Source organism: Saccoglossus kowalevskii, chromosome 8 (genome assembly GCF_978046115.1).
Source record: "Saccoglossus kowalevskii chromosome 8, keSacKowa6.1, whole genome shotgun sequence".
NCBI lineage: Eukaryota > Metazoa > Hemichordata > Enteropneusta > Harrimaniidae > Saccoglossus > Saccoglossus kowalevskii.
The window spans coordinates 30,344,474-30,366,663 of NC_140648.1; the positions used below are offsets into that span (position 1 = coordinate 30,344,474).

Here is a 22,190-nt window from a genome sequence, read left to right on the forward strand (position 1 = left end):
TATCCATAGCAACAACTGGTATTAATACCCCATACCATAGCAACAACTGGTATTAATACCCCATACCATAGCAACAACTGGTATTAATACCCCATACCATAGCAATACCCCATACCATAGCAACAACTGGTATTAATACCCCATACCATAGCGACAACTGGTATTAATACCCTATACCATAGCGACAACTGGTATTAATACCCCATACCATAGCGACAACTGGTATTAATACCCCATACCATAGCGACAACTGGTATTAATACCCCATACCATAGCGACAACTGGTATTAATACCCCATACCATAGCGACAACTGGTATTAATACCCTATACCATAGCGATAACTGATATTAATACCCCATACTGTGGCAACAATTGGTATTAATACCCCATACCATAGCAACAATTGGTATTAATACCCCATACCATAGCAACAATTGATATTAATACCTCATACTGTGGCAACAACTGGTATTAATACCCCATACCATAGCGACAACTGGTATTAATACCCTATACCATAGCGACAACTGGTATTAATACCCTATACCATAGCGACAACTGGTATTAATACCCTATACCATAGCGACAACTATTATTAATACCCTATACCATAGCGATAACTGGTATTAATACCCCATACCATAGCAACAATTGGTATTCATACCCCATACCATAGCGACAATTGGTATTAATACCCCATACCATAGCAACAATTGGTATTAATACCCCATACCATAGCAACAATTGGTATTAATACCTCATACCATAGCAACAATTGGTATTAATACCCCATACCATAGCAACAATTGGTATTAATACCTCATACCATAGCAACAATTGGTATTAATACCTCATACCATAGCAACAATTGGTATTAATACCCCATACCATAGCAACAATTGGTATTAATACCCCATACTGTGGCAACAATTTGTATTAATACCCCATACTGTGGCAACAATTTGTATTAATACCCCATACTGTGGCAACAATTGGTATTAATACCCCATACTGTGGCAACAATTGGTATTAATACCCCATACCATAGCAACAATTGGTATTAATACCCCATACTGTGGCAACAATTGGTATTAATACCCCATACTGTGGCAACAATTGGTATTAATACCCCATACTGTGGCAACAATTGGTATTAATACCCCATACTGTGGCAACAATTGGTATTAATACCCCATACTGTGGCAACAATTGGTATTAATACCCCATACCATAGCAACAATTGGTATTAATACCCCATACCATAGCAACAATTGGTATTAATACCTCATACCATAGCAACAATTGGTATTAATACCCCATACTGTGGCAACAATTGGTATTAATACCCCATACCATAGCAACAATTGGTATTAATACCCCATACCATAGCAACAATTGGTATTAATACCCCATACCATAGCAACAATTGGTATTAATACCCCATACCATAGCAACAATTGGTATTAATAGCCTATACCATGGCAACAGTTGGTATTAATACCCATCCAATGGCTTTAATTACCCCATTACAATAGAAATAATGTATGCTAATAAGTATACACATGATTTAAAGTTGCAGAAAATATGAGAAATACTGATAATGTTGCAATAGGTTGGTTCTCTTAAAGCTCTAATGATCAATCAACACAAGGGGTGAGCAAATAGTATTCATACAGCTACATGAACTGGTGAGGTGGTCATGCAACCCTGCTATTGATTGAAAAAGGTATTTTATTATATATCATGATACAAACATAAAGCTACTGTCTGTATACAATTGATGAACTGTTCTTAATTTTATGCTTCATTGAATTGAACTCCAACGAAAATGTCATATACATCCAGTAGGCGCTTATCGTAGTACTAAATAAAATTGTTTTCAGAAAATGAATGTACTGCACAGGGCTTTAAAAGTAGAATGATACTTGATACGTCTGTTTTGGGCATATCAGCATATTTTTGTGCAAGCTGTGGTGTTTGCCTATAATTATTTGTTTTTTAGTCAACATTATGTGGACTTTTTAAATTCACTGTTTCTTAATAAATGGATAAACTGTACAGGGCATAAAAAACATACCGGTAAGCTTGGGTTTTCACCAATTCATCTAATACTGAGGCAAACTTACCTTTGTGGTACCAAATAAGTAAACACATGATGATATGTGTTATGTACCATGGCATATACAGTCAAACCCTGTGTATAGCAACCACCAAAGAGTGGTCTTCATATGGAGGTTTGATTAATTTTTTTTATAGATCACCAATTTCCACATTTTACATAATATTTGTCCAGGAAATGAGACAGTACTGTTTGCAAAAAAACACATATTTATTTGAGTTGATCAAAATCAAATAATTTGACTTGAGAGGAATTTAAATATTATCGTATTTTGTCTCTAAACAGAGGCGAATCTACAAAAATATTGCTGAAAAAGTGGTCGTTATACACAGGTTTGAGTATTAAGGAACGCTGCATTAAACAATAATGTGTCTTACATCACTAAAACTGCTCACCCCTCAACAATATTAATTTCCACACAATAGAGATCATGATGATGTCAGATCAAAATCTCCACAAATTACTCTATAGTAACAACTAACTATATAATATGGTTTTTGGACCTTATTTTAAAAGTTAATACATTTCATTTTAGAATTTAAATTAAATAAGTTTTTGGTCCAAAAATTAAAAGTAGATGAAAAAATTTATTTTAAAAAAAGAAATCTAATTTGAATTAATGATTAACAATTGAATGAACTGAAAACTATTTCATGATGTAGGCAGGTATGATACTACGATTAAAATTATTGACCTTTGACCTTGATTGGATATTATCATGGTTACACATTGATGACAAATTCAGGATTGGTGTAAGAAAATCCAGAAAATTCGGATTGGTCTAGATTCATGATGAACAACTTGTCCGTTGGTGTCAAACATGGTGCTTCTTTTGTAAACTCTTTGTCAAAATTACTCACATCTTGTGGATTTCTCTGTGATGGACAAAACAGAAAAAATTATTCAATTAGCTCAGAAAATCATGTTAAGATTGGAAAAAATGCATGACGACAAATGTGTTTGTATGAATCATGGATTTGGAAATTTCAATATACTTTGTTGAAATCATTTACTTATTAATTAATTGAAATGTGACAAAAATGTAACAAGATAACGGTACAGAAAATTACCTAATGACCCAAGTCTAAAAACACTACAATAAATATTCAGAGATTAACTCTTTGAATGCCATCATTTTTCCAAGCAAATTTGGTTGCAACATTTCGTCTGTTTTTATGTTATTTTCTATATTTTATAATAATAATTTTGATTCAAATAGACATAATTCCCGATTGGCTACAAATCTTATGAAAAATGTTAAGAAAATGATTGAAAAATTATGAGGGTTTAAAGGTTTATGGTGACAATAATTGATTTTGGTGCTTGAAGTAACAACTGTTAACATTTTAAAAACATTATTAAAACTATTACTAGTATACACATTCTTGACATTTTCCAGAGTTCCATCAAATAAATAATAAACAGTGAATAAAGATTAAGAGTACCAGAAACAATGTCTTTGCAATTTTCCAAATGCATTGAAGTTTAATTTGGCAATTTTTTGATTGGAAAATAGAAAACACATACAATGGAAGGTTCATAATACAAAAAATAGTTTGGGTATCCAAGATTTATTCTTCCATATTTAAAACAAGCCAGTCACAAAAAATAATTTACTGGCATGTCGGAAAATTCCGATTCCAAGAGTGTGATGGATGCAACACCTTTCAAGATAACAGCCACCGAAAAAAATAATCATTAATCCTATATCTTCTTGGATAATCAATATATTCACTTGGTAGAATATTTTTATAATTATTATTAAATAATTTGGCTAATTACACTTATCTAATTATGAAAACAAACATATATCATCAAAACATAACTTTCAACAAGACCACATACCAAATTTGTTTTATTAAATGTGCATGTGCATACCAAAGTCTAGGGTAGTCTCATATTTTGAACTATTTTTTATGCCAGATTCTTGTACATTTTTATTCACCACAATAAGAATTATTTTTCAAGAGAAATTGTTCAAAAATTTATTTAAATGGTTTGCTTGCAATGGATCCAGCATTTAATACTTTATAATGTGGGGTACATGTATGTCTAGTAATTGTGGAACGAAAATTAATAGTACATTATTCTGAATTACACGCAAAGCAACAAATATTCAATGTTAATGACGCAAGACATGATTGATGACAACCATCGTGTTAGATAGTCTCCGATAATAATGGATTCCCAATGGTATAAGACATATGTACTTAATGGGGGGTTCCCTATAGTGCTATAGATGTAGTTAATGATAGGAACTCTCAGAATACAAATCTTATTTAGCACTGTGAGAGTTGAGCTTAACGTGAATGTGACATGAATGTATAAATATGTACAATATAATTGGTATTTTATAGCATGTAAAGTTTATGAAATTTTAACAAAAAAATGAATTGGATGCTGATACGACAAGGGTGAGGAAATCGCGTAACTGTTCAAACTTTCACGCATATTTAAATTTATAAATACATACATTAATGTTATCAATGTGATAGTTGGACATGGTCTGCAGCAGTATACGATGAATGATGACATATGTACAATATACTTAATATTACAAATAACAGTATACAAATTAATTATGGAATTTTGTTGATATACATGGGTTGTGATAGTATCAACTCAATTCTTATAAGTACATGGAATATGTGACCCATTTAGTGAGAACACAAATATACCAGTACTCATAGCTTGTTTTCACCAAAAAGTAGATCAAAACACTAATAAATTTTTTTTTATAACGCATTTGTTTCTACTGAATGTATATATTTTTTTAAGTATCAATTAAATGAATACCATCAACCCATATTAATGATATAAAATAAATGACTTATTACAGACACCAACAGAATTTCCAAATTTAGTTTGGAATCTGTCGAATGCTTCCTGTTTTAAGCGATGGTGTCATGGCTGAAATGAGAGATTCAATAATTAGAAAAAATTAACTTGCCACTATATTGGGGATTGTTTCTCAGTGTAGGTAAAGTTAGTAAAATGAGGATTGGTTAAAGTGAACCCGCGGAATACTTCCTGATCCATATTCATGATCATAAGCTTGTCTGTTGGGGTAAGGTTAGGGGGTGCTCGGGTAAAACAAGTATCAAAATTTCTTGTATCGCCCGGTGAACTCTGTTAGGAAGTAAAAATATTTGATTATACAAATTAAAGATCAAAATAGAGAAAAAAATATAGAAAATAGTAAGAAATAAGGAAAATAACAAAATATAGGAAAACAAATGATGAGGGAAAATATACAATAAAAATTTGAATAATATTGAATTTTAAATTTACTGGGTAAGATAAAATCATGATAAAATAACTTACAATTTTGGGTTTGAATGGTGGCTGAACTTCACGAGCAGCAAGTTTATCCCAGTCAATTCTTCTGAAGAATGGATGGTCCTTGATGTCCCGTTCACCAGACACTGTACATCCAAGACGTTTAGCAGGATGCTTGGTTAGAAACTACAAATACAGATGGTGAAACTATTTACAACTAAAGCATATACGCCTCTATTGAATATACCTCAAGTAAAATCTTTATGCTTTGATGTGTGAACTGCATAATCAGACAGCTGGAAAATACGTTTTTAAACAAAAAATGATTTTTCTAGTACTTTGCTTGATATTATCATGAATACAGATCATTTAACATCATTATCACTTTTAATTCATTATATGGATTTTAATTTTGATATTTTCACTGATAAGTGAAATTAATCCATGTAAGCAGTGAAATAAAATATAACAGAAATAAAAAAAAAAACATTGCTACACTGCCAAGTGTATAAACTTTAAACCCAATGCAGAATGTACCGGTACTCAAAATAATGAAATTGAATACTGATAAAATAAATTGTTTTACTGTAGATGTTTACTCATTTGACAGCACACTAGGTAATTTTGGGTACATTTTTAGTTTAAAAAATATGAAAAATTGACAGCTTATGCATTTTCAACTTACGTTCTTGGCCACTTTTTTTTCTTATATTCTTCAATATTTCTTGATAAGTTTGTAGTCAACAATTTTCATTTTCAATTTGAGTACATTTTTGGTTTTACTCAAAAACATTTGGTTATTTTTGTCCCAAAATCTGAGGGAAAGTGCAGACTATAAACATGACTATTTAGTGAATTTGTGAAGAAAAGATTAAAGTGTGGTTCCTCTCAACATGTATATTCAAATATTTACTTACACCCTTGCATAATAAAACAGATTCTTTACTCATTGATTTGGGATAGCTGACATTGTGCTCCATTATTGACTGGAACAATTCATCCTCATCTTCACCATCAAATGGTGGCTGAAACAACAAACAAACAAACAAATCAGAAAATATGTTGACTTGTGAGAGCTGAAATTACAAACAAACAAATCAGAAAATATGTTGACTTGTGAGAGCTGAAATTACAAACAAACAAATCAGAAAATATGTTGACTTGTGAGAGCTGAAACAACAAACGAACAAATCAGAAAATATGTTGACTTGTGAGAGCTGAAACTACAAACAAACAAATCAGAAAATATGTTGACTTGTGAGAGCTGAAACAACAAATAAACGAATCAGAAAATATGTTGAAATGAGAGAGCTGAAATTATAAACAAACAAACAAACAAACAAATCAGAAAATATGTTAATTTGTGAGAGCTGACACAAATCAGAAAAATATAGTTGTATATGGTTATCTTTCCTTAATTGGAAATTGTGTGTCACGTTATAATTTGAACACTGTTTACTTCAGAAGTAGGAGTGCTACCAGAGCAAACGTTCACACACAGCTACATGTAAATATTCATCGTTGCCTATTTGAGCTGTTATCTCACATGAAATAGTTACTACAAGCAGGGGTTAGATGTACCATAATAAAGTTATCATAAGAATACAACAAAAATATGCACTTGGGCAGTACGTTAACGCATCAATATCTGCTATGCGTTGGTCAATACGATCATCTTACTGCGTTTGTGTCTATTTTGCGGTATTCTTGTAATAACCATTTATGACATCACCTTGGTTGCACATCTGTCAGATTTGTTCATTTCTCAACTATTGTTGAAGATGGGTTTGAAGAATGATCATTTATTTCCATTCAATTGTTTATATTTATTGCATGTAACGTGATTCTTTGTTATGAATACGTTGATAATTTATGCATCTGTGTTGGCACCACAACTTTGTTACTTTGTTTCTGTTATCTATTGGTTGTGCATGGTACTTTTAGTCTCGATTTTGTGAGCAGTGTAGTACAAGGTATATGGACAGTATTGCTGTTTCACCACTGAATATTCATTAATAATTTTGCTCCCTAATCTATTCTGGGAAACCTTCAACTGTTTAGTGGGACACAACCACAACTATAACTTCATTTTTTTCAAATTTTCAAAATTTTTGCCATATTTAGTAAAAAAAATATTTCTTCATGAAAATGAGTAGCCCGATTGCTTATATGGACCTCTATTATTTATATATATCTAATACCTTTTTTTTTATATTGCCAAATAATTTGAAATATTTGTTGTCAAAAAGCTGTTGAGCAACACTCTATTGGCTCATCTGTCTTGTGTTAATTTTCACCTTTAGAGTAGAAGGTTGATGACCTTGCTCATTTCCATAATCGACCCGTACCATGGTTACTGACAGTTGCCTATATCATGCTGTGACGCTGACTATGAAACTTGCACGTATCACAATACTATGAAAGTTGTATATCCTGGATGGTTTGAGCAAATTTCCACATTTTGAGAAGTTCTTTTTAACGCTGTGTATCCATGAAAAAACATCTTACCAGAGACAACAATTATTAGTTGAAAAAATATTTAATTTACAAAAATATACAAGAATATGGTACAGTAGAATCTACTGGCATTATATAAGATCTCTGTAAGATATATATAGTAATCTTTCAGGATTCCTAAGAGGTCTACTTTATGTTTCATTAATAATCTTTCAGGAGACCTAAGGGGTCTAATTCTACATAAACATTTTTTTTTCCTTTATTATATTAAAAGCTACAAGGCAATGACTCACCTGGCCAGCCAACATTTCATAGATTAAAACACCATAGGCCCACCAATCCACAGACTTACTATATGGTTGATAGGCAACAATCTACAAAAATCAAAAGAAATATTGAAACAAATTAGAAATATTCATAATAACAGAACTTAATATATAAATTTATATTTACATTTAATCACATACTTCAGTGAAATACTGTTCAGTGACTGACACATCAACTCCTTCAGCACCAAAGTTCACTTTTGTTACCATTCATAAAATAAATTTGCATAATTTTTCCATATTTTTTATGAACACTTTGATCAAGATCTGTATCCAATGAGAAATTATGTCCATTTAGTTCAAAATTAATCAAAAAAATTATATAAAATTACATATAAATGTGCAAAATATAGCATTAAAATTTTGGCGGGAAAAAATATGGTGCACTTAGGGTTAATGCAAAGATATCAATCGGAAAATGCATGCATTTACTAGTTTTGGTTAATGTTACACATATAAATCTTTGGAACTGGAGTAACTAGCACATAATATAAATATAAATCATATTCAAAATTAGAGGTTTTTATGATTTCATACCTTTACATGATAATAATAATAATAATGTAAACCTCCATTTCCTTAGTAGTAAATTCATTTCAACGAATACTAATTTGATTAATTCTGATGGTGGTGATTTATAACAATAATGAATCACCCTCAGCATCATAAATTCACATAAATTCTTGAAAAATATACATAGAACACATCAGTATCAAATTTGGCCGAGACTCCAAACTGGTCAATAAAATAAGTTTGAAAGATAGTGGAAGAAAAATGTTTCAACATTGTATGATTGGGGGCAACAACAAGACATTTTCCCCTCAAATACCTTTCTATAATCATACAGGCAAGGTAAAAAATGGAGGATTTATAGACAAGGTGAATAAATGACAAATATTCACCTCCGGTGCAATATAATCTGGAGTTCCACAAAAAGTCCTTGTGGTAGATCCATCAAAGAGGTTTTCCTTGCACATTCCAAAGTCGGCAATTTTAATGTGTCCGTCAGTGTCTAACATCACATTGTCTAACTTTAAATCGCGATACACAATACCTTTACCGTGCAGATAAAAAAGACCAACAGCGATCTCAGCAGCATAAAATCTGAAAGAAAAAAAATAAAGTTTTATCATGTCATGGTTAGTTTGTCAGACATTCATCCGTGAGATTGTGTTTTTTATTCCAGTGGTTGAACAGTACATCGGGCACACTCACTTGACTCTCAGTATGCCTTGTTAGGAGAATGGATTCTATGGAGTCAGAAGGACGGTAAATATCCTGGAAGTGGTGAGGTGAGGTGGAGGTGTATAATTTAAAGGGCAGCAGTCGTCGTGCCGCATCCTGTTCGATATGGGACTCATAGCGACGTATACAACGCATGTAAAATACATTGTTTATTTACATGAAATTCGAACACACGCTGCACGACGACCACCACGCTTTAAACGTATACTGTCATCAGAACTGCACATGTACACATCAATGTTTGCATGTTGATCAGTGTTAAAAAAATCAGTTGTGCATATACAAATTGAATAAATGGATTCGAGCAATGTTTGTGAACTATGTATAGTGAATGTGATGTACAGATAGCATAAAAAACATGTGCAGTTCTTACAACAGTTTCACTATAAGTTTTCAGTTTTACTCACACAGCGTGTGGTTCTTTGAATTTTCCAACTTGTTGAATCTGGTACATCAAATCACCTCCATTTACAAACTCCATCACAAAATATAAGCGATCCTGTAAGACAATAATTGAAGTTTTAATCTTGAAGTCTAAATGTTGATTTGTGTGAGATTTTGCAGCTACTAAAAACAAATGGTTTGATTTTTTTAACTTTTTACGAACTCCATCACAAAATATGACAATATCGGTAATTGAAGTTTTACTGTAGAAGTCTAATTAATTGTGATTTGTGCACTGTTACTAGAAGAACCATGATTTGTGTGAGATCTTGCATAATACGCAAAATGTGCAAAATCAAACATCAAATGATTTATAATTTAATTTTTTGATTTCGAAATACAATTTTTTTCAAAGAGGAACATGGCATTGTGATATCCATGCGTTATAAAAAGTGATCATCGTCAATTGTGGATAGCACATTATTAAGCGTGAAAGTATCCCAAAAATACATTCGCATTTGTTGAATCCCAAGATACAGGTCAGGACACACACACACACCTATACCCACAAATTTATATGGAAATAATCATAATGAATAAAATTCTGCCATTTTTTAATTTTTTAGTCAGTCTATCTTTTAATTCTGTTGATTGACATGACCACTTCTACTAACATTACCTAATATGTGACTGTAAAATTTGGCAGATATTATTATGCACCAAAAATGCTCAACACCTTTGTTTATGATCACAACAACAGTAATGTCCAGTATATCTTTGGATTCATATTCAAAAAGGGAAAGGTAATATAAAAACGATGTACAGTATGTGAACTATTATTCACTAGCTGTCTTTATATTCACAGGTAAATGAACTCAAATTATAGCTATTTATTTCGGGACCTAATTATCTCCATCAATTTAATCCTTTTCTTCTAAAAAATGTTTTCTTTTTGTGAAAAATTGCCAAAAATGTATCTATAATTACATGTGACATTGTTTTCACACACCAGTATGATGGTTTGACATTCAGGTAACACATACATCAATCACGTTAAATTGAAGAATAATGTATCATTAATATGATATAAAGGGGATACAGGATGACACACTGCCCCCTAAAATGCCAAAAACTTGAAAATACATCAGTATGTTTGAATTGAATGAAATTAACATTTGTAATTGACAAGCAAATTTGAATAAAAAAAAAATGTTTCTTTTTGAATGATTTTTTAAGTGAAAGAATTATGGTTAGGTTTCTTGTTTAAATTGATCATGACAGAATGGATGATCTAAAGCACTACTCTGTAAGTGTTTGGTTTTCAACCATGCAAGTTCTATGTGATATTGATCGTAAAAGATAATGAACAACTTTGATTTTATATGAATGTGCAAGCTATTAAAATGACACTACTTTTGCCAGAATTGTTCATAAGTGTCAGATTAATAATGACTATTATTATACACCTGTCACCGTAACGCCATAAGTTACAGCGTGCTGTAATTTTGCGGTATTTTACGGGGTATTTTCATCCTACCATATAAGAAACTACGAATTCCAAATATGGAATGATTACACGCACAAGCGTCCTCTAATAATAAAAACAAACATGGCTGCCATCAGGGTTTGACCGGACTCCCTACAAAGAAGTTCGCTGATTCTGTTCTAAACTTTTTAGATTTCCGCATTCCCCATGATGTATCCTTGGTAGGAAAAGATGTATAATAACAAGGTTATTACGAAGATATCTCAAAATATGTACTCAGACAGTACGCTGTCGCATCGACCTCCGCTGCGTGTCGGTTGATACTGTCGCTGTACTGTCGTTGTCTTCATGCATACTTTGAGGTATCCTTGTAATAACCTTATAGTACTGGAATATTACCTCTTGGTATGAATTTTACTTAAAGTAACACGACAGTCATACATTTACATATGATGTGGGTATTTATAGTTTTTACATAATAATATAAAGAAAATAGTGTTATTACTATGCTTTGCACGACATTTTTATGGCTCTTTTTACAACTGTCGACAGACTACAATATAAGTCATCAATTCTAGTTAATAATGATTATTGAAAGCATGTGTTAACTTCGTTATTATGCAGATTAAAATAAATTCTGCATTTCCAGTCTTAGTTCAAAGCTTCTTGAATAAATTATGACCAAAGATTATGATAATTAGGTAAAAATTGGAAAATGATTGGTTTCATTGTTTCCCCCTATCAGCAACAACGCAGTAGGTGAATCTGCACTTCTAACATTTCTAACAGTATAGTAATAATAATAATCTATTGAATTGTATATTTGTTTGGATTTTGATAAAATTGTACAAAAAAGAAAGCAGGGAAAAAACAAAACACAGATAATAAATCCATAAAAACATAAATAATTTAAGTATGACAATTTTTTATGCAAGTACAAGATTTTGGCTTCTGATAGTGGAAATATGGAAAGTAATTCTACTGTACATTCATGCACACTAATACTCTCTATATCCATGTATGTCTGAGTCGCATGTGTAAAAGCACACAAGGGAGTTTTTAAGTTGTCTGTGTGCATGTTACACTGATCTCAAAGATACTCGTGGTATATGAATGAAATGATGTATACTCTAAATCCACTGGTGACTAGATTTATGTTTTTGGTTTTTTCGAATTTATGTATAATGTTATTAATTGTTGCAGTTGAAATTTAATAATCGTTTTCACGATTTAACACTTATGTTTGCTTATTTAACGTTTCTAATCTTACGACAAATATGAGAGATGCTTGCCATATATAACTTCTAAATATTAAACTTCTTCTGAAATTTAATGACAATTGTATGTATTTTGAAACAAGCAGCCCTTCGGCTGAGATAGCCCTGCTGTAAGCAATGCACATTTCAATTAGAAAATGAACAAATCTGAGATTGGTCCCCCTGAGGTACCTATATGTTTAATATCAAAGCCATCAAACTTTCAGTTTTTAACAAGAATCAAAAATATCCCTGTTTACTAAAAATGACAAAAATATTCATCAAAATTAGAGAATTGAAGATATCATCACGAAATGAACAAATCTGAGAGAGTCCACCTGTAGTGCCTATATATATAATATAAAAGCAATCAGACTTGTGCTTTTTAACAAGAAGTCAAAAATATCACTTTTTACCAAAAATGACAAAAATATTCATCTAAATTAAAGATATCGTGGACGACCAACAATCACACATACTATAAGCTCTGCTTGAAGTCGACAGCGGAGCTAAAAACTAATTAAAAATGGGAATTTGTTTTCCCCAAAAGTACCAGGATGTGTGACCTTTAGTCCCAGGATATGTGACATATACGTCCCAGGATGTACAACCTATAGAGGTCATCCATGGGGCCTATTTAATTTATAAATCATAAGCCAGAGAAAAGACTATCTCGTTATAAAATGAACTTACCATTGTTTGGAAACAGGAATGCAACTGCACTAAAAATGGTGGTTTACTGGACAATGCTAGAACGCGTTTTTCAACCATTGTACATTCTACATCATCATCCTGGATTATCACATCCTTTTTAAGCACTTTGATAGCATATAGCTCATCAGTTCCCTTTCTCTCGGCTAGCATAACCTGAAACAGGATGTACAATAAATATTTCCAATAATCTCTCTGGTGACGTAATACTTCTATCGCACAAAAATCACTTGATAAGCAATATTGTTCATTCGGTTTTAAAATTGCTATTCAGAATCAGAATACAGCAAATTTTCTAAAATATAGTATATTTTATTGTTGCTCAACAAAATATCAAAACAATATCGATAATGAGGATAGCATCCCGTCAAAGTACGTCACAGAAGCGCTTTGGCAAGGTGTAACTTTTGTAAGAAGATTATACACAAGTGAATAATCAAAATCTAGAGCCCTACAACTGTTACAGTGGGCAATGAAAAATAATGGAAAACTGCTAGTTTCATTGTTAAATAGTACCACCAATTTGTTGTAGGTTATTTCGCTAAATTAATCAGACTAGCTTTATGGTATAAATTTTAACCAGAGTGGCGCCCTCTAGTGGCCAAACTGGGAGACCTACTACCAACTTTAGTTTGTTCTTTTTCTCCGGGTTAAGAAAACCTCAGGTGATGGTGTAAGAGCTACCTTGTTTATTACGGCAACTGTTGTCATTTTATATTACTCAGAATTAAAAACAAACGAGACGATTTGATTGGTGGCACCTACCACCAATTCATACATGCAGCAATTAGAAAACCAATACCATTTGTGGTTGTTTGACATTTTTTAACATTGCCATGATTCAAAGTATAAATTAATCTGCCTATTATAGTTTGTAACTGCTTTTTGAGTTATAAATATTTAGGTTTTACATAAATTACAGTGTACAAAAAGTGGATTTGTTGACTACAATGTATCAGTTGGTCAACATTCATAATGTGATGATACAATGTACTCTGAGGGGGTATTAGAACTTAAAATCTAGTGATTCAACTTTTTTAAACTGAAGGTTTAAACTATTTTGTTGTTTAAGTAAGTTTTTCAAAATCATGTTTTCATCAGTATTTGAGCATTTAACCTAAGTTTTCTAGCTGTTCTGCAATAAATTACTCATTTATCGATTAAACAGTGAGTTATCATCACCATGTCAATTATTTTCAATTAAGTCAGTCTCACAAAACGCATGTTATAGTAGCAGTCCATTAACAGGTGCAAAAGTAATACATAATGCTGATAAATAACCAACATTAATGAAATACCACCTGGTCTGCAACTACCGCCTATATGTAGGATTGAGTTATTACCTTCCCGAAGCTTCCTTTTCCCAGTACCATGAGGAAATTAAAATCACTGGCTCTCATTATATCAGTTTTACTCAGCGATGTTCTTTGTTGTCCGTCTTCGTATTTAGTATTCATATTTGCTTGGTTCTACAAAATACAATACATAAAGAATATTTAAGTCAACACATATTTAACTGTTCAATATTGCACTTACTGTCAATTCCATAATGTTCACCAAAATGAAATAAATTGAAAGACAAGTACATCATGATCTTCTATTTATATTCAATAACATAAATTTCTCACTTTTAGTTCTTGAGTGTTCCCCTAACATAACAGGAAGAACTAATCTAATAGAGGTCCATCTAAGGTACACATATATCAAGTATCAAAACCATTAGAGTAACAGTTTTCAAGAAGTAGAAAATATCATTTTTTACCAAAAATGACTGAAATATTTACTAAAAATAGAAAATTGAAGATATCATCATGAAATGAACAGAGATCCACCCAAGGTACCTAACATCCCAAGGATGATAGATGACAAACGGACCGAGGAATGAACAATGGATGATGATGGACAATCACATACTTTCAAGGTTTTTAAAAACTTTTCAATTTTCTAAGTCAGGTGTTTAATGATAGCAGTTAAGCCCATGATACAAACCTCAAATTTGTTTCTCAGCTCGGATACATTAACTTTTTGTTCATCTGCAATTGGAACATTATAGTACTCTCCTTCTTCCTGGTTGAGTAGCTTAAACCATCCATCTACGGGGGTTTTGATGAGTTCAGACACACCGAATGATAATGCTCCCATGAAATCATTTCGCGAAGTCCGATCCCAATCCCATGATTCAATTGATAGTCGCCTGTTTTTATCTTCCTCATCAATAATGCTGTAAATAATACAAATTAAGTAAACCATTAAAGTTAGACAAAAATGGGGATAGAAATTTATTCAGACATTGTCGTTGAGACTATCAATAATACATTGAGAATATTTGCAATCAATAATATATAATTTCTATCGTTATCATTTATTGTATCTTTACATTGTACATCGATTATTTCGTTTTACTGTTCCATTTATTCATAATGTGAAAAGTGATCGCCGTTTGACCAATCAGGACTCTTCGTGGGCTTTTACTCTCAATAGGCCCCCCTATTCAAAAAAGTAGAATTCGCTAGTTGTGTTATTGTTTACCAGTGAGCCGTCTGCTGTACGTTTTTCGTGGAACTTTGCATTGTAAACCTACATAGTTTTGTACGTGCTACTGGACATTGTGTTACATTGTGTTAGTGTTTGGTTCATTCAGGAATTCTGTGATACTAAAGTGTTCGAGTTTAATGTTATTGCTGTGATCATGCTTCTGTCAACCCGCGAACTGTCCATTGCAGCAAATATACTCCAGGAAAAACTCAAGTTAAATATTTTGAACCTAGCGTGGGGACCAAGTTTAACAACGAGTCCCAGATACTTATTCAGTATCAAATTGTCCCCCAAACAGACATAACCAAGCAGCCAGCACAGCAAATAGACCTTAAGTAACTTGTTCTCACACCTCAAAAAATGTTTCCAGTTCCTACCATTATCTGCTCCACTCACATATTGGGACAGTAGACGGTAAAAAATGAGACAATATTTGAAGAGAAAAAGTTTTGTGGCTGTCTCGCTTTCATCTAGATAATCAGTTGCTATGATCAGATTTATCAGGAGACAAAAACAACCCTTTTTACACAAGATTTACCATCAACTGTGTTGAGCTCTGTGGAAATGCTATTTTGTATCCAACAGATTGTTGCTAGACAAATATTCAAGAAAACGGATGAATATACCAAGTACGAGCAAGAAAAATGAAATGTGGCTGATCACAGTTGCTAGGTACATGTGAATGTTCTAAAACATGTCAGTTTCTGAGTGGTTTGCTAAGATTACATGATATGACGTTCGGAAGCACACCCATATACATTAATGAAATGGGGAGATGTTCCCATTGTACCAGCTCTATTACCCAAGTGATTTAGCTTTAGGTATTGATTTTGTTGCTATCGGCATGGTTATGGTTGCCAGGTGACAACATATTCTGTCATGTTCAATAAACTCACCAATCCCCACCCTCTTGGCCAAACACTGTCTACTCTTGTGGACTACCTGTCACTAGAATAAAATTCCAACCAAAGGCAAGAGTATTCACTGCCGAAATTCCCTATGATCACCAGAACTATCCTCCTCTCCCATGATGCATTGTAAAATCACAAAATTATGAAAACTTGAATCAATGTGGCATAATATCTGCCAGGGAAGGGGGGGGGGGGGTATTTTAGTAAGCAAATAATCAGGTAAGAAAAAAAATGTAATTATCATGGTATTTAATAGCAATAAATCCAACTGTAGTGGGAAATAAAATGCTTTTGCTTAAATAGGATGAACTTTGCCATATTGTATCGGTTATTAGTATCTAAAATGCATGTAATAGACACTCCATAGATATTTATTTTTAATTCACTCTCAAAGCTTAAGGCAGATTTATTGCGGCAATTTAACATGTGATGTAGTCTGATATTCATCACATGTTTTATGCATGTCCTACTACTCACAGTACAGTACAAATCAATATTCCATACATCAATGCATTGCAATGTGGAGAACGCTTCACCTGATATAATTTGTATATCATTAATATTGTCAAGATGTCAAGCAGTGGGAACATCTCTCAATTAATTTTAATACCAGATATTGATAATTATACATGGAATATCAATCACAATATTTAAATTATGTTCAACCATTTGACCTGGTGTTATGTATTTTATACCACTAGAGGGCGCAATGTAATGTTGCTTCTGTTCCTGACAGTCTATGGTGAGTTATGTGGGATACATGAGCTTTCTAGAACAGTCTTAAATAGAAAAAATAATTTTTTTCTCATTAACCAATACATAATCAATTTTTATAACCTTTCTGGAAACTTTCCATTTATATATTTAAGAAGAACGTTAACCAAAAGAAACACACCATTCTCTTTTTTTGTAATGTTAAGTTATCCCATAGTTCTAAATTTTTACCAAAAGGAACAAACAGTATATAGTGACTAATATTGTTATAGTTCACAGAAAGCTAACTGCAAATGGGATGTAGTTTTTCAATATAATTGGATTTGATGTTTTGGTGATTATTTTCACTCTCACTTTTTAGCTAGATTTTTTTTTCTCAGAATGATTTAAATCCGTAAAAATAATTGTTTTATTATCCTCTATCAAATGTTTTTATACTTTATTAGTATTGTTGTTTTTCTTGTAGGTTTTAATTTCAACATGTTTTGCAGATTTTTTTCCCCAAACAACCCTTTCCAGAGTTGTTATAGTAAAGTGATAAATAAACCAAATAGTATATATTCACTAAAACATAGATGTTATAGGTATGACAATATGATCTTCTTTACAAGCTTTATTTTTCCTAAGCTGCACGAACATCCAGTAAATATTTAATTGTTGGCAAAATTCAGGCTATTTAATAATGTAATGCAGTACAGGGTAGTCTGATTTGTACTCACTGCAACTTCTGACACAATTAATGCCAGTATTACAAACAAAAATGTCTTTTTTATTGCCAAATTTAAAGCGAGAGGGTCGTCACCTGCACATGCGCGAAAATCGAGTCCCAAATGGTGATAACAACACACGCTAAAAACACAAAGGCTCATGGGTAGACACTTGTTTGTAAACAATGACAAGATATGGCCATCTGACGCTTGCGCAGGTGACGTCTCCTCCGCTTTAACAAATTGTTTGGAATATGTATTCTACACTAGATCAACCGATTTTCTTGATCAAAAAACATTCAGTTATGTTAAGTAGCATGATTGTAAACCGATAAATTGGCACCATTAGAAATGTTTCCTATTTCATAATTTTAAAGTATTACTAAGGGTTCCTGTCTTTAGGAACCACCATAGTGAAATAATTATTCCAACAATATTTCACAAATTTCCTGAACTTATTTTAGTCTTTCAAGAATTTGAAGCGGTTTACACAAAAGTAAATAAACATTTATTAATTGAAGATTTGAATTTATTTATTTGTTTTATTTTATTTACTTATGTATTTCACTTTAGTAATACTGTAGAATACTTTATTTGTCATAAATCGTGGAAATATAGTAGTAAGGCCAAAAAGTCAGATGGCTGTCAATCGGCCATCCTTGACTAGATTTTGAAACAAATTGTCATGGACATGTATCCTAACATGTATAAAGTACATGTATGTGCCAAATTTGAATGAAAACTGACAAAGCATGTCCAAAATACAACATTTTCAAAAAACAAGATGGCTGCCAGTCGGCCATCTTTTATCCAATTGCAAAAGAAATGTCATGGACAAGTATCCTAACATGTATAATCTATATAGCAAATTTGAATGAAAACTGACAAAGCATGTCCAAAATACAACATTTTCAAAAAACAAGATGGCTGCCAGTCGGCCATTTTGAATCGAATCACGAAACCACTGCATGTGCATATGTCCCACATAAAGTACTAGGCACATGCAAAGATGAATGGAATAGGTCCGACGGATTCTGAAATATAACGGATACACGAACAGACGGACGTAGACCAAATTATAAGTCCCTGTTCTCAGAATTCGTTCAAAGGGGGTCTAAAAACAAGTCATGTCATGACACAAAAAGTAAAATAAGTGTACTGACTACTGTAGAATACTATATTTTAGCTGAAATTAATTTTTGCTGAAAAGACTTTTTGGGTGTTTCTTTTTTGGAATTTATTTTCACTGATTTTTGATGAGTTGAATGTAAAATATAGGAAAAAAAGTATATTTGCTGGATTTTATTTTCACTGAATCATTCCTTCAGCGAAAATAGTGAAAATTAATTCAAGCAAAAATAAAGTATTTTACAGTATTCTTTTTGTTGTTCATTTACTGTTACTCAAGTAAACATAGAGGGCTATAATAGTGTTTTCATGCTTGATTGTAATAAATATAACAGTTTTTCTTTAATATCCAAATGCACATTGCGTTTCTTTCTTTTGTGTATAACTTATGAGGTTTGAAATGATGTTCCAATGTTCATTATAAGGGAGCATAATCTGTCTTCCACTGGTGTTTTTTTGGTTTAGTTTACTGACCTCATCATATGTAAAAGATGGACAATAGCTGTCAATGTATAACCAAGATCTGGGTTCAGAGTGGCAAAACTGTTTGATTTTGTTGAATTTTAACATTAAAATAACCGCAATTGGCCATCTTGAATCTGAATTACATATCTAAATGTATATGTGTGAATGTGAGTGGTCAAGGCATGTTAGAGATATGGCAATAGTATTTGTTTAAAATAGATGCTCGGCACCCCACCCCCCCCCCCCCCATATTGAATCACTTACAAAATATATGTACTAAATTTGAACAAAATCCATTAATGCATGACCTAATTTTGATGAATTTTTGCATTGCTATTTTAAGCCATTCAGTCATCTTGAAGCAGATCATGAAATGGACATGCATATGTATCCTACAGGGACTAATAAAAGTGGAAAGTTGTCATTAACTGCCAAAGAAATCAAATGAAACAGTCCTGGTTTTAAGATAGTAAAGAAAACTGAAAGAAAACACTGTATGGATTGTTAATATTAGACCTCTATAATGGCTGTACAAACATACAACATAATACACACTGTATTAGAAGCATAACTGATAACTAAAAAAAAATGCATTTCTATACTGAATCATGGAAGAATATGTCTTATTTAGACCTCTGAAATTGACACATTCTCTCATCATAGAGCACATTTGGTGCGTGTATTTGTAGAGGTGACAGCAATCAGCCTAAATAAACGAGTAATACATCAGTTGGAGCAGATCCAGTCAGTCTAGTGACATGAAGACTGATGTAGGAAAGATTTAATGCAAACATACTAGGCACGACATTCTTAAAACAAATGGCTGTATTCAAAGTCTCATTAAGTTCAATCTATGTATCAAGTTAGGTGACGACACATGCATGTGTGTGTGTGTGCGTGAAAGCATGGACCAACACTGACATCAATCAATTTTTAAGACCGAATCCGAGTGGGGATTAACAAAATGGTTACTATTCAGCCTTACTGAGTTTGATCAGAGAAAAAAATAAACAAGCACCTACACCGGGAGAAAACATCAAGGCATTTTCTTCGCCTGGCAACCATTGGTGAAAACAATGATTGAAAATTTTCAAAACAGTACTTTGAGCTAGTTGTCAAGACTTTTCTAAACAGTATAACAAGCTATGTGTGCAACATATATAAATTTGGTTGTAAGGATTGTGTCATAGTTGAGTTCTTTGACTGGCCTTCCACAGCAGTTCACACAGAGCCCATACAAATACATGCAATAATGGTACATAACAACTTAGAATGCTCTGCCTTCGAGAATATGTATTGTTATCAAGTTGATTGATTCATCTTTGAGAAATTTTTGCACACAATTTATTTGTCATATATACATTTTAATGGCAGTTGAATTGAACCTGCCAACAAGCGCAGTGACCAATAGAAACCTTTCATTTCATTTTGAATGGCAAAATTAAATATTTCTAAAATGATGGGAGTGGATTTGTTGTGTTGATCCAACAAAGTGAGAAATAACAACTTACAATGTAAAGGTTTCATTCCAGGCTGGATTGAGTGTTCCCTTCAATGTCTTAGTCTTCTTTTTGCTTTTATTATCAGGATCAGGAATTAACTTAAGTTTGACGTACGGATCTGACAACCCATTCGGATCCATTGGGATTAAGTTTCTTGCATCGCGAACTGAAATGAAGATGAAAGAGGAGTTGTAACAATAATTAATCAGAAGCAAATATACAGCTGCACAGTTCAAATTTGATGTAAACAAACAAAAGCATTTTATACACGTTGTAGACGTCACATGGGACCCATGTCAAACACGATGCCTTACGCCTGTTAAACTAATCTATAGTACTATCAGTTGTAGAGAAATGACTTACATTGTCATGTACATTAGTGATAGAGGTATTTCAGTCATGAATCAAGAACTCACTGAACTTTTACAACGATAATCAATAATAAATCAGATCATATGAATATAATCAGAATGCATTTTCAAACAAAATTATTCAAACATACTCAAGGTATCCATCATAATATATTTCTGGCTGACGCCATTTTTCGTGCTTATTTGGCTTTCAGTAGGTGGTGTGTTCAAATACAAATTTTCTAAAATTCTAAAATGTTACCAGGAATACAACTTCTCAACCACTTGTATGTGTAGGTGAGTAAATCAAGATAGACTTCTTTGTAGGGGAAAATGCATTGGTCACTCAAAAGGCTTTTGTTTTCACTTTTACTGACAGAAAAAACATTAGATTACATATTACATGTAAAATTCAATATATTAGGATGCATAGAATATGGCAGTAATGGAATAATACCCAGCCTGAATTTGTTTTGTTTTTTCAGATGGAAGGTTTAGAGACAATAATACAGAAATTATTGAAATCCACTGATTAATATGCAAATTACCTCATTAGTTATGCATAGAATATGACAGTGATAGAATACTGGTAATATTGAATCTGAACTAGGTT

General features: G+C 32.4%; 1 protein-coding gene across 1 annotated transcript in view; it reads right to left on the reverse strand.

Annotated features, from left to right (window-relative positions):
- Nucleotides 1-1,715: 1,715 nt before the first annotated feature.
- Nucleotides 1,716-22,190, reverse strand: part of LOC100370447 (calcium-dependent protein kinase C-like) — a 112,768-nt gene continuing 92,293 nt past the window's right edge. Inside the window, exons 6-15 of the mRNA XM_002731338.4 lie at nucleotides 21,237-21,393; nucleotides 15,255-15,486; nucleotides 14,609-14,734; nucleotides 13,248-13,421; nucleotides 9,836-9,927; nucleotides 9,086-9,287; nucleotides 8,151-8,231; nucleotides 6,318-6,425; nucleotides 5,446-5,586; nucleotides 1,716-2,996 (exon numbers count right to left, since the gene is read on the reverse strand). Coding sequence (XP_002731384.1) covers nucleotides 2,844-2,996; nucleotides 5,446-5,586; nucleotides 6,318-6,425; nucleotides 8,151-8,231; nucleotides 9,086-9,287; nucleotides 9,836-9,927; nucleotides 13,248-13,421; nucleotides 14,609-14,734; nucleotides 15,255-15,486; nucleotides 21,237-21,393 — 1,466 coding nt within the window. The 3' untranslated portion in view covers nucleotides 1,716-2,843. The remainder of the gene's footprint in view (nucleotides 2,997-5,445; nucleotides 5,587-6,317; nucleotides 6,426-8,150; nucleotides 8,232-9,085; nucleotides 9,288-9,835; nucleotides 9,928-13,247; nucleotides 13,422-14,608; nucleotides 14,735-15,254; nucleotides 15,487-21,236; nucleotides 21,394-22,190) is intronic.